A 14,844-nucleotide genomic window follows, 5' to 3' on the forward strand; every position below is an offset into this window, starting at 1 on the left:
ATTAATTATTCAATTATCCAAGTGACTTGTGCTTTAGTCGGTTTGGGTTGAGTCGTAATCTTATTACAGTAGGTCATACTAAGTCGCATGCAAAAGTAGATTATACATCTGATGTAATATATTAGTTGATATAGTTTTTGAGCATTAAGATAAAGTTTTTGAGTTTTAATTTAAAAAATTTTGAGTTTTATTATAAAGTTTTCGAGTTCATTTACTTATGCATTAATCTCAAAAAGTTATATTATAACTCAAAAAAATTACATATATAAGCTCAAAAAATTTGATTTGGCGTCATAAAACTAAAATGTAATTTATAAACTCTACATAACTCAAAAAAAATTACACAAAAATTTATGAAGTGCGAGGTAGTACATTTGATGTACCATCCTTTTTCCTAAGTCGTGTTATGTTTGACCTGAGATTATGCATTGCTAACTGCCACCCTCGTATTGATGATTGACTTATACATGGTTTGCAAGTTTTCATGTATAAACACAATACAAAAGGTAACAGATTATCGTGAGATCCGTTTATTAATGTTTTTTAAGTCATAACTTGTTACAAAAATGCCTCTTTAGACCACTCTTCCTAAACTTATACACCACATATGAAATTTCTTCCATATTTCTTCACTAATTCGTTCGAGGCTTTTCTCCATCGCACCAAAAGTTAAGCCTAAAACAAAGACATTTTTCGAGGAAAATCAATCATGGAAGATATTTATTTTTACCTAAGATCGACTCTTAGTAAGAAACAAATACTATTTCTACCCAAAATGACAATATTACGTCCTAATAAAGGTCAATTAACATAAGCTAACTTGTAAAAAGAGATGCGAGAGAAAACATGTCGTCTAACTACGTAGAAACAACCGCCATCGTTCATCTCTAGTTTAATCAGTCCATGGACTCAGATCTGACATTAGAGCAATCTACATTCATAAGACATACCGACAAATTAACATAAATGATATATCTAGGGTCTAATCCCTTAACATACTTCATAAATGTTGTTTCATCCGATATAATAGTACAAAGTACCAGGAAAATCTCAACCATTAAGCAGAAACTACTGTTTCAGGTGTCACTGCAATAGTATCCGCCTTGGGTGCATCAGCGGTGGCACCAGATTTGGCATCCTTGTTTGCAGCTGTTTCTGATGATGGGGCCAATTTAAGGTGGTCAGGAGTGTTGTGCTTGAGCTTTACAAGGATCTGCCTCATCCTTGCAAGGTCAGTCGGTTTCCCGGGCTTTGGTCCTTGAATCACAACTACGGAAGGTTTCTTATCATCTTCCTTCTTCCCTCTTTTCTTTATAACAGGTACCTCGTTGGGAATGAGCTCACTAATTGACTTCCAGTAGTTCTTGTCGGCCTCCTTGTGAAACTTTTCTAGGTCAGCCAGGACCAACTGCCAAAATTGATATAAACGGAAGGTGGTAAAAATTCATGACGAATTGTTGTTTGAAATGGTTGTCTCTAACAAATACTCGTATTTTTTAACTCTATGCAAGTAAAATCACTAAAAAAACACTTGAAAAAGTGTATACATCACAGATGTTAAACCAGCACCTACCGGCTACCACAGAAATGGTTCTTTTGGGTTAATGGATGGCAATGGCAGTTTGATGCTACCGAGTTTTAAATCAACGCGGCCAACCACCCCTCAAAAATTTGCATAATATGTACAGTACTACAGTAAATAACATCAAGAGAACAGAAATCATCATTTACCTTCTCTTTCTCCCGGTTGTTAATTATCTTGCTTTCGCATGTGGTTTTTCTCTTCTCGTGAAAGACGACTTTGTATTCATTTGCTTCCTCAATAATCTGGCTCAGTATCTCCTTCTCTCTCTTTTCCTTCTGTTCCAAAAGGATGGCATTTTGCCTACCAGAGCCAATTTAAAAAGTGATCAGTAAATCAATTGAAGTCAATCATAAAATCACGTACAAGAGGTATTTCATACGGCAAAAGAGAAGATGAAAAAATCCACATCGACGTCACTTTTTATAAGCATTTTATTGTTGCCGCATCAAATCAGCAATGTGAAGGCCCAAACACTATTTCAGTTCAAACAGAAAACAACTTTTCAAGGGACAGTTAACAAGCTCTGCTCCCAAGTTTTGTAACCGAAGCACAGCATACACAGCAACTTCAGATTTATCTCGAACCCAGGAGTGTGCCCACTACTGATCAATTTCCTACTCCCAAAGATTTATTCTTGGACCAATATCTCAAATAACAAGCAGGATATCAGGTACTTGCCCTCCCAATTAAGATTCCAAGTGCTATGATCAGTCGTTCATCTCACTCCACGAATCACTACTCAAGCCCATAATATTGGACCAATACGAATTCACGAGCCTAATCGCCATTCAGATTCTCATACATTTGGCAATTATTGAGGAAGCAAATACAAAGGCGTCTTTGTATTCATTTGCTTCCTCAATAATAGGTCAAATTTGATGGACTCCAGTTCAAAACTTTTTCAATCCGCCAAATATGATGGACTCAAGTACAAAACTTCATTAGAATACCTCCCACAATAAAATCATCTAATCAAGGCCTAATGACCATCAATTTCAAACAATAAGTTAAATTCATTCAATTTATGTTACAAGATATGTCAGATTCATAATAAAATCCAATATGGAGGAAATCTTCCAATAGAGCAATTTGATAACTCGAAGCTGAGAACACACTGAATTTAAGAGGAATAGTCTGTATTGGTTATGGCATTATCAAATCAAATCAACAACAAAAAATTGCCTGACCATATATTAAAATAAATTGACGCCTTGAATCTTGATAATCATTTCATCACAAAAATAAAGCAGCTTTGCAAGAGAGAAGTTAAAAATGTTGAGGTTCATAATGGAAGCACAGTGCCCAGTCTGAGCACACCTTATATCTCGAACTCAAAAGCAAGCAAAGCTAACAATGTAATTTTCCAACTTTCCCTATTTCATAATTCCTACGATCATTATATCATCCTCACACAAATATCTCAAATCCGTATGCAAAACAACAAAATCACTTGCACTGCAAATTCCATAATCCAATTGCTCCTGACCAAACCCCATCTCACTCAAATAACCACAAATTACACCATATCTAATAATATACAAATTCTTCTTGGCTGAAATAGGGGGCTAGCAGGGGCCAATGCCTACTGGAGCAATGTAAAATTTGAAACTTTTAGTTAAAAATAGGGTTTATTTTTCAAGGTCACCACATTGTATCCTTAAAGCCCCTGCCCCCTATAGCCCAAGTCTTCAAATCCTAATTCCAATATTGCAATCCTAATGACAATGCGAATGTCAATCAGAGTTTTCCTAACCACTAAACCATACAATACACGTCAGGGTTACCGAATTCATAATACGCCCAATTCGAATTTGCGATTCGCTCAAAATAGGGAATCCGATACGTAAAGTATTACGGGAAAAAAAAAATTCAAGAATTCCTAATTACCAGTTAAAAAAAAGGGTTCATTTTCATAAAGATCAGCATTACAAAACACCAAAATAAGCCTACTGATCATATATTTCAAGTTTCTTAAGTCGCTAGTTTGCTACATCTTTTCCTTTCCCATTGATGATCTTTGAAATTGATCACCACTCTCAAGCGTTTCCCTCAAGCATTATGGATGAATCTACTGATCTTTGAAGTTGATCACCACTACCAAACACAATTTGCTGTTTTTTATATCAAATTCGCGGATTTGTGCGTAGTAATTCGCAAACGCCTAAAACAACAAACCATGAATACAACGCCTAAAACAACAAAACAACCCCAAGCAAAACCTAATAACCAACTGCTGCAAACCAAAACCTTTATGATTTCGAACAATTACAAGGTCCAAAATCACCAAATAAGCTTCGAAAAACAATGACTGACCATCTATTCATAATTCCACTCGACCCATAGTTACGAGGCATTAAGTGTGTCCCAATCAATTATTTACCTTTTTTATTCTTAGCGCGAGGTATTTTTATCAATACTAAACAAATACTCCCTTTGTCCAATCATTTGTGACAAAAAGAGTAATTGTGACGAAGGGAGTATAATACTATAAAAATTAAATTCCACAAAATCATCAAAAATCATCAATTAAGCTTCAAACTAGCAATGATTACCAATTCATAATTCCACACAAGACAACAGTACCCCATCCGTCTCAGTCAATTGTTTACCTTTTTTATTCTTTGTCAACGGTATTCATCCTAGGACCAATATCCCAAATACACAAGCAAGATATTAAGTATATATCGAATAGTTCAAGGGCTATGATAAGCTGTTCATCTTGCTCGAAGAATACCTAATCACGCCCATGATATTGGAACCATACAAATTCAAGAACCTGACCGCCATCCAGTCAGCATTTGCCATTTATTGAGGAAGCAAATGAATACAAAGTCGTCTATGTATTGATTTGCTTCCTCAAAAATGGGTCATATTTGATAAACTCCTGTTCAAAACTTTTTCAATCACTAAGTGTGATGGAGTTCAAAGAACAAAACTTTAATAGAATGCCTCATACAAAGAAGGTCTCATCTAATTCAAGGTCTACTGAAATGACCATCAATTGCAAACAATAAGTTCAATTCATGTAACTATCAATACAAGATATGTCAGGCTCCTAAAAAAATCCAATATGGATGAAATCTTCCAAAAAGCAATTTGATACCTCCACACTGAGGACAAACTAAATTTAAGAGGACGACTCTATTGATTATGAATTTAGGACATTATCAAATCAACAACAAAAATTGTCTGCCTAAATATCACAAACTATTGACGACTTGGATCATTGTTTCATTGCAAAAAGAAAACAGCTTTGCTCGTGATGCAACAAAAATTTTGAGGATCATAACAGAAGCAGAGTGCACAGTCTGCACACAGCATATACCTTGAACTCGAAAAGCCTATGATGCTCGGACTTGGATATGAGGATCCGACACGGTACGGATCCGAGTGTCGGATCCTTGAAATCTCAAAAACAAGGACTCGGATACGAGGATCCAAATTTATTTTTGGACTCATCTAATTTTTTTTTTTTTTTTTGAAAAATTTGATTATTAGTTAAAAAAAATCAAAGAAAAAAAAGAAAAAATAGTTTCTTCATGTTTAAAATGAATGAAGAGTTGAAGACTTTATTACAACATTAAATTCATGTCAAGATCACTCCTGATATAGGGTGGTTGTACAAAACAGAGGGTAAGAACAAAACACACTCACACCGAAGGATCCGATTTCTCATAGAAGAATCCAACAAGGGATCCATGTCCGGATCCGTGTCTAGGTCGTGTGGGTCGTGTCCACCAGATCCTTCTGGGTAAGTGAAGAGTCCGAGCATCACAGCGAAAAGCAACCTAGCTAACAATTTACTTTTTCAATTTCAAAATTCAAAATCCCTATTATCATTGAATCATCCTCACACAAATATCTTAAATCCGTATCCAGGACAGCAAAATCTCTTGCGCTAAAAATCCCATAATCACTCAAATCACCACTAATCATGCCTATTACCAATAGGCCCTATCTTTCACAACACTAACTTTTCCAGGCAGAACTAGGTGACTAGCATAGGCCGTTGCCTCTACAGCAATGGAAAATTCAAGAACTTTCAGAAAAAGTTCGGGTTTTTTCAAGGTTACCACAGAGCAATTTTACTGCCCTGTCCCCATCTTCAAATCCTAACTCCGCTACTGTAATCCAAGTGATAATGCAAATGTCAACAAGACGAAGCAAAATCTAATAACCAGCTGTTACAAACCAAACCCTCTATGATTTCAAACAGGTACACGATCTAAAATCACCAAGTAAGCTTCGAAAACAATGATTAAATCATCAATTCATAATTCCACACAAGACAGTACTCCAATTATTTACCTTTTTTTTATTCTTAGTACAAGGTATTTTAATCAATAGTAAACAAATACTCCCTCCGTCCCAATCATTTATCTACCGTTAATAATTAAAATAAACATAAAAGGTAAACAAATGACTGAGACGGAAAGAGTAACTGGGACGGAGGGGTATAACCGTATAATACAATTAAAATGAAATTCCACAAAATCATCAATTAAGCTTCAAAATAGCACTGATTGATCACCAATTCATAATTCACACAAATCAATTGTTTACTTCTTTTTATTATTTGTGAGCGGTATTTTAATCAAAGGTAAACAGAGACGGAATAATTTACAAATAAAAAGGTAAAAATTACCGGCGCCATTCGCGAAGAGCGAAGCCTTCCTCTTGCATATCATCCGGAGGAGGCAAAACGGGGCCATCAGAATCAACAAAAACACCGTTTTCCGTCGGAATTTCGGTAGATCCGTAAACGACATCGTTTTGGGAGGTGGTAAACAAGGCTGAGTCATCAAGCGGGTCGTTAAACGAGTCGGAATCGGCGAAGTTGGTGTTGTACGGAGGAGGAGGGGGAGTGTATCCGGATTCTACGAAAGGGGATTCGTCATCGTTGAAGGGGTGAGTTGACTCGGTGTGGGGAAGTGAGTCGTCGAACGAGTCGGGGAAGGAGGAGGTGGACATCTTTGGAGAAGGGGAAAGTGAGAATGGTCGGTGGTTGACTGGTTGTGTTGGGAAGTGTGAAGTGAGTGATCAAAGAATGTGAGGAGAAAGATAAGAGAAACTGATGGACTTCACTTTGGATGAGTTACTATAAAAATGGGCCGACTGTAGAGCTAGATTATATACAACGATTTAAATGATCCGATTCGAATAATTTGACTTGTACTCAACTGACATCCAAACTGAACACTCGAGTTTAATCCGTCATCGGATTGAAGCCAAGCAATACCTAAATATTTTTTTGTAAGTTAACCATTATTCTTAAATAATTTGGTAATAATCAACCCGAAAATAAACCAAAATGCTCTGACCTAACCTATGTTAACCGAATCAGCAACTCTCCTATAGGACCGTCCTATAACATAGGACTGGCCCAATAGGAGAAAAGTCCAAGGAAAAACATTGAGTATTAAGTTTTTGATTTTATTTGGATAACTTTATACTTTATAATGAAAACTAACATATTTAAATATATAAGTTATTAATTTAAAATATTAGATTATTAAAATAAAAGTATTATTTCATATTTTTATTAAGTAATTTTGTTGGGCCTTATGCTATTGGGTTAGTCTTACCTAAATATAAGTCTTATAGAACAATTTGTGTAACCGAATTATTGACATCCAACCCGAACTGAACTCGAAACGGTTGGCCCCTTTACCTGGTATGTTTAAATGTGACATTGAGATATCGAGAACGGACACTAGGAATGGTAATTGATTGCGGATATTTTGTCAAGTGAATATGGATATGGATCAGATTGATGTGTAAGACGGACCCGAATATGGATTTTTTTGGTCGAGATTCAGATCCTACCCGATCAACAAAGGACTTATTAGCAAAAACAAATGATTTTTGTAGTTAACTAAGGAGTAAATTATAAATAACACTTTAGTAAAAAACAAAAGACTTATCCAAGTATGATTCCTGATTTCAAACTCATATCCATGCACGAAACAAACGCCCCCTGAGTGTATCAGATTTGAGAGGGGTTTGAAATTGGTCACAGGTTATGAAAACATAGTAATGATGTAGGGATTACGTAATAAGGAACGGTAGATCGATCAAATTATATATAAAAAAAAAAAAAAAAAAAAAAAAAAATCTAGTTACGGCGGTAGGCATTGCTTTGTTGAAAACCGAGGTTTATAAGGTTATTTGGCTAAAAAAATCACTCCCTCTTGTTCACTATATTCTTCCCTTTTTCTTTTTGTATAAGAAATAAGAAAGTAAATTTGGACTACACACTACAGTACGTGCCATTAAATTTAGACTACATAAGTCAACCCAAAAAAGGAAATAGAGAATAAAATTCGAATAATCAAATAAGAAAAGAAATAGGGAAAAAAAACCTCTAGAAAGACTATAAAACAAAGTTATTTTTAAAAAAATTGGCTATATAAGTGAATTATTTGTAATTTACCCTTGAACTAAAACAAATAATTAAAACGAAATAATTGAGTGCGATCTTTCCAAAAAGTTAGTTACAAATACATAGTCCACCCGATCAACAAAGCCAGCCACCAGTCCACCATTCTCTCTTATTCACCCTTTCCCTTTCCCCTCCACATGTTCAGCCTAATCCAATCCGTCCTGGACCGGGTAACCAAACCCGACTCCGAATCCTCATCCTCACAACCACCCCACGACGACGTCCAATTCTGGACCGAACCGGAGCGATCAGGTTGGCTAACCAAACAAGGCGAATACATAAAAACATGGCGTCGTCGCTGGTTCGTCTTAAAACAAGGCAAATTATTCTGGTTCAAGGAAAGTGTCATCACACGCGCCTCCAAACCGCGCGGAGTCATCCCGGTTTACGATTGTTTGACCGTTAAAGGAGCCGAAGATGTGTTGAACCGGGAATTTGCGTTCGAGCTATCGTCTAAGGATGATACTATGTACTTTATTGCTGATTGTGACCAAGATAAGGAAGATTGGATTAATTTTATTGGGAGATCTATTGTTAAGCATTCTCGTTCTGTTACTGATCATGATATTGTCGATTATGAATGATTGTAATTGATTAGATTGAGTCGATACTTCCTCTGTTCCGATCATTTCTTTACGTTTTACTATTTTGAGTGTTTTGCTTATTGACTTTTTTATGCTACTTTTAGACCATATTATCTCGTCACGCTGTTCTTTGTGTCAAAAGCAAATAAAGAAATTACGAGTATTTCTGATTGTTAATTGTTTTACTAGTAAATTCAATAGGTAATAGAAATGTAGTCAATTTGGATTGAAATTATTCAATTAGTACAAAGAATTTACAAGTTGATTGGAGATTTTTCATCCAAAAATCAGTAGAATTAACACCAAAGTCCATAAATTAACACTTGTATTAATGTAACACTCCATGAATGTCGTACTCGAGTTGCATAGATGGCCGCTTTAAGTCCGTCAAACCTCGTATGGAAAAATCGCAACCTATTTCTTTTTACATTGCTTTGTTGAGTGGCAGGTCCGCTCAACCTGCAAGTATGTAACTTCTTCTCCGCGAGAGTGACTAGGATCAAGCATCGGTACAAGACTAGCCTATAATCCGGTGATGTGGTGCTGGAGCCGGATATTTATCACATTGATAGCATTTAGCAAAGAGACCGAAAGAATCAACTTGTCTGGTGAAGTTGACCATGCTTGCCCATCCTCCGAATCCAAATCCGACTACAAATACCCATACCACTATGAACATGTTTAAGACGTAGATTGCTGTCCAGCTTCGGATCAGAGGTTTCTGTATCGCATTCTGCATTTTGTACAAAACAGTATTACAGGATAATAAAAGGCAAACAAATGACTGAGACGGAGTAAAGAATGGTACCTTACGGGCTTGGGCAGATTTGAAAGTGAGCATGTGAGCTGAAGTAGGCAAGATGTAGACAGTGAAACTGACTAAAAACGCGCCAACAGTAGAGTTAATCGGACCAAAGAAAGGGAAGATAATTGCCAAGAACAATATCGGTATAACCACCGGTATCCGAACCAATACTCTTAAGCTTAAGCTCTTTGTATTATGCACTCCCCATGCTTTTTCCCACACATGGAACAGAGGATTGCATGCAAATCCAAATGTTATGAACTGTCAATTCAAAATAACCGCTGTTAATAATGTGACTTATGTTTACATTTTCGGAAACTTCACGTAGTAATCCCGAGTTTTGACACTGTTCAAGCCTCCAAGGGTAAATAAAAGTATTTAGAAATTCAGAATGCATAAACATGGATGAAGTTCAAACCTGATGGATGAGAATCAAGATGACTGCACAATCTCGAAATCCGGTTTTAGGAAGAAGAGAAAAGGCATTAGAATGATCAAGAAGTTTATCACCAAAAGCCCAGTACACAACAGCAGATGATGGGATTGTAAGGGTGAATACATAAAGTGTTGAAAGTAGATAAATGCCCTTGAATCTGTGTGGTTTCCACATTGCATGCATTATTTCCCTGGTAGGTAATTCATCATCTACATCAACTAGCTTCCATAATTATGAAGATAAAAGACCGAGCCTCGCTAATTAAAGTCTCGGATGCCACCAGGTGGTACCCAATCTCAGTACCACCCTCTCACATGCAGTTATAATTATGTAAGCCTATCATTTTAGTGGTCCCCTCAGGGGCAGTTATGACGGGGTGCAGGGGATTCACCCGCACCCCCTTTGTCAAAAATAAATACAAATTTGATTGGTAAAGGAGCATATAAATTATATTGGTCTAGTGGTTTGTGATATGTTTTCTCACCTTAATGGTCATGGGTTCAATCCTCCAATTGAGCAATTTTTTTTAATGTTCTTTCACCATACATTTTGCTCAAATAAGATTTTGTAATGTATAACTCGATTTTTCGTTGTAAAAAAATTTTGCGCACCCCCATCTATCGAATCCTAGAATCGCCCCTGGGTCCCCTACATATTGCACGTGAGAGGCTGGTACCGAAATTGAGTACCACCTGGTGACGCCATCTCATTTTCCCGCTAATTAAAGTCAAACCCCAGCGGGGGCGAACGGGTAATGGTGTAAGGGAAATTCGAAAAAAGTTGGAAAATTTTAACCAAAAACTTCGAGATTTCCGACAGCCAGCTGAGGAATTTAAGACTTACACACAAGCAGCATGTCCTCCAAAAGTGTAGAGAATATTGGTAGCTCCGGTGAAGTAGAGTTCCAAATTGTTCGGACCAGAGTGGATTACACCTGGGTCCTGTAAATCAGGACTGCATATGCAAATTAAACATAACCAACAACAACATTACCCGGATACCCCATTATTTTAAGGTATAAGACCGCTGATTGGGCATCAGCCATCACCTTAAGGTTTTGATTGAGATGGTCTTCTCACGGTTAGGAAGTAAAATATAATTACCTGGCCATGAATAAGAGCAGCAATGGTCAAGTACCAAGCAGTGTAAGTGGTCATTCCGAGGCCGAGGGCTGACCAAAGTCGGTAGTTGTGGAAAGACGGAATAAATACAGTGGTAGCGCAACACGCCCCAAAAATGTATGTCCATGTCCTCTTGTCTAAATGATCGTTTACGTAGTATATATTGCTGCAAACAAACCAGATAAACACTGTCATTAATCTGCAAATAAATCGGAATGGTTCAATGAAAGAAATTTATGTCCAGCAAAGATTAACGAACCTAGCACAACCTATAAGTTGTATAACGGATCCAAACAGCAAGAACGTGCAATTGACAACCAATCCTAATAATTTCCATTTCGGCCCTAGTAGACCACCTAACACTTCATACCACTGAAATCCAACAGAACAACAACCGACTTCAGTTACATTTATTCATCGCGAAAACTTCTGCTTTATCGTATGGATACGACTGTCGGATTCAAGACCCTTGTTTATTTATACCTGAATAACATGGTTATTGAAAGAAACACCTTCCCTCTCTTTTTTGGTACGATACTCGAGATAGAGCATATTTATGAGATACGCGGTCCAACTTCCCATCAATCCATAAAACAGTTGAAGTATAACTCCTGATATCATTCCCATTTGTGAAAATGAGTATGGTAATGTCAATAAAACTTGCTCCACCTGCAATATTATTGTACCAAATATCGTCATAGGGATGTCAGTAGGTCGAATACTCGGATCAGATCAGATTCAGACTACATAATATGACGTGAAATAATTTCTTGTGTAAGACGGACTTGATAAAGTACCTGATTTGAGGCACAACTGAACCAAGCATCATAGACGGAACCACCATACCATAGAAAGTTTTTGAAACTGAATTTGTGACCGTCGTTATCTCTATTTTCTGTCTGTTCATTAGTAACTGTAACACCAACTGCAGGATCATCATCATTATTGTTCGCTACAGTCGATATTTCTTCTCCCGCATTAACCTCGCTCATTTTCTGTTCACTTTTATATTGAATAAACTTGGAAAATTTAGATCAAAAAATGTTTTGTCGCAAACATTATACACGATTATCACTCCCACCACTCAACTTTTTCGCGCAAAGAAAGTTGGAAACTTTTATTAGAAAATTTTTTGGTCTCAAACCTCATTCACAATTACTACTCTCACCAGATAACTTTTATCAGAGATGGCGCAAAAAGGAAGATGTGTACTTAGCGGGTGAAAACGGAGAATTTTTATGTCCTTGTAATTTAATTTCAATGCCGATTAATTGTCTTTGAAATGAAACTGATAAAGGACACAAACACATCAAACAACAATTTAACAACAAAAACATATGATTTTAATAATCAGAAACAAGAAAAAACATTGAAAACATTAAAAAATGAAATGAGGAAAAGAGTTTGATATTAGAAGACTGAATCTAACAGAATTTGTGTCTAAATTAAGTTGATGGTTAAGCTAGGAAGTAGTAGATATCTTAAAAAACACACTGCCAAATAATTAGGATCTCTATGAATTCTGTGTGTCTAACCTTCTATTTCTACACTTCAGCTAAATGATGGGTAATTTAGATCAATTTCTTGTATAAAGCCGATCGACCGATACTCTGAGATCCTTATGTAAGACAGTTTTACATTAATATTATGTAAAACGACCTATTGGTTTATATCATTACCCTGGTGCTTGTTAAATTTTTCTCGTAATTATCAAGATAGTAAATAAAATGAAATTTTACAAAATCTCATTGTAAAGTCAAGTTTTACAAAAGACCATATACGCGTTCGAAGTGTCGGATATCATCGCTATTACGTGGGTGGGTTATAATCTTGCAGAGACTAACTAGTTTTCAACCCGTGCAATTTGCACGGGTATGAACTTATAATCACTGAAAGTAAATATTTAAAAATTAAGTAATATACATGGATATTTTATTTTGTATTTCTTTTATATATTGATAACAGAATAAAACGCGTGCTAAATTTGCAAGGGATTGAAACTTGCACATGTTGTAAATATGTGATATAAACCCCACAAATTCGGTGTTGTAACGTGAAACATAGTATATAGTATATAATATATAGTATATTGTATATAATAAATGCAATATATGGGAAATAATAAAAAGCAAACAATATAAATATCGCTATAAAATGGAAATAGTTCTAAACAATGAAGAATCGCGAGAAGAGTTCTAAACAATGAAGAAGATGAATATCACCAGGAAGAAAATTAAGATGGCAAAAAGTTTGAGAAGCAGCGATCTGTTTGAAGATATACGGGTCAAATGCTTCAGTAAAGCACTGTGAGCACCTTCCACATTGCCTACCGTTTCTTCCATGTTATCATCAATCCTAGTGGTAAAATCAAGTCCATAAAATTGTCAGTTTCAATTCAACCATAGAGCAAAATTATTGTACTAACGACTACGCGACTGACAAAACAACAAAACTCTGATACTTATTGACCTGACTCGACTCGGCTAACTCGACTCAAACCTGATTGACTAATTTTCAAACAACAATCCAACTCAGCATTATACTAATTATGGAAGAATAATTATGACTGTGTGGAGTATTACTCATATTACCAAAAAAAAAATTGTGAGTGGAAGTTGGTTGGGCAGTATCATATTACCCCAAACATAAATTTGTAAGCCGTTGTAAGCAGGAAACACTCTCCATTGTAAGCGGGAAACACTCTCCAAAATCACATAAATTTTAAACATCTCACTTCTCCAAAAAAATGTCTACTGATAAGCAGGACGCCTATTCCCGGCTTTTCAGTAGCGATTTTCGCACTGGTGTAATCGTTCTTGGAGTTACGCTTTGTGTCTGCGTGATTGCATTGGCACTAGTCTGGCTTGCGAGGCATCTGTCACGGGATTTTCTGCTCCGCGTTATACATCAAGAGGGAGGATCACATAAATTTTAAATTAAGTTGATGGTTAAGCTAGGAAGTAGTAGATATCTTAAGAACACAGTACCAAATAATTAGGATCTCTATGAATTCTGTGTGTCTAACTTATTTACTTTGTATTGCTGTCTGAGGTTGGGAGAGACTGTGGTTTCTAAGAAAACGGATATTTCTATTTCTACACTTCAGCTAAATGATGGATAATTTAGATCAATTTCTTGTATAAAGCCGACAGTCTGACCGATACAGATCCTTATGTAAGACAGTTTTACATTAATATTATGTAAAACGACCTATTGGTTTATATGATTACCCTGGTGCTTGATATATTTTTCTGTGTAATTATCAAGATAGTAAATAAAATGAAATTTTACAAAATCTCATTGTAAAGCTGTTTTACAAAAGACCATATACGCGTTCGAAGTGTCTGATATCATCGCTATTACGTGGGTGGGTTATAATCTTGCAGAGACTAACTAGTTTTCAACCCGTGCAATTTGCACGGGTATGAACTTATAATCACTGAAAGTAAATATTTAAAAATTAAGTAATATACATGGATATTTTATTTTGTATTTCTTTTATATATTGATAACAGAATAAAACGCGTGCTAAATTTGCAAGGGATTGAAACTTGCACATGTTGTAAATATGTGATATAAACCCCACAAATTCGGTGTTGTAACGTGAAACATAGTATATAGTATATAATATATAGTATATAGTATATAATAAATGCAATATATGGGAAATAATAAAAAGCAAACAATATAAATATCGCTATAAAATGGAAATAGTTATCAAATTTGAAAAGGGTTTACAATCAAATTGAAGAACATAATTGTAGAATTAACGAAAGTAGTCTAATATCATTCCAAATGTTGGAAAATTTCATGGTAGACTACATTAGTTGTTGTATTCGAATAATTAAATCAGTACGTTCCGAACAATTTC

At 35.8% G+C, this 14,844-nt stretch overlaps 2 protein-coding genes across 2 annotated transcripts; both read right to left on the reverse strand.

The window, feature by feature from the left end:
- Positions 1-833: 833 nt before the first annotated feature.
- Positions 834-6,682, reverse strand: LOC141612366 (clathrin light chain 2-like). The gene is made up of 3 exons (XM_074431128.1): positions 6,231-6,682; positions 1,732-1,885; positions 834-1,408 (listed from the first exon to the last, which is right to left on the reverse strand). The coding sequence occupies exons 1-3, from the start codon at positions 6,554-6,556 to the stop codon at positions 1,058-1,060; spliced, it is 831 nt and encodes a 276-aa protein (XP_074287229.1). The 5' UTR covers positions 6,557-6,682; the 3' UTR covers positions 834-1,057.
- A 2,446-nt stretch (positions 6,683-9,128) lies between these two features.
- On the reverse strand, positions 9,129-11,965 carry LOC141614704 (auxin transporter-like protein 4). Its single transcript, XM_074433449.1, has 8 exons — positions 11,771-11,965; positions 11,457-11,642; positions 11,233-11,345; positions 10,956-11,139; positions 10,696-10,793; positions 9,835-10,042; positions 9,420-9,677; positions 9,129-9,344 (listed from the first exon to the last, which is right to left on the reverse strand). Exons 1-8 carry the CDS (start codon positions 11,963-11,965, stop codon positions 9,129-9,131), a joined length of 1,458 nt encoding a protein of 485 aa, XP_074289550.1.
- Positions 11,966-14,844: the final 2,879 nt, after the last annotated feature.

Source organism: Silene latifolia, chromosome 11 (genome assembly GCF_048544455.1).
Source record: "Silene latifolia isolate original U9 population chromosome 11, ASM4854445v1, whole genome shotgun sequence".
Classification (NCBI taxonomy): Eukaryota; Viridiplantae; Streptophyta; class Magnoliopsida; order Caryophyllales; family Caryophyllaceae; genus Silene; species Silene latifolia.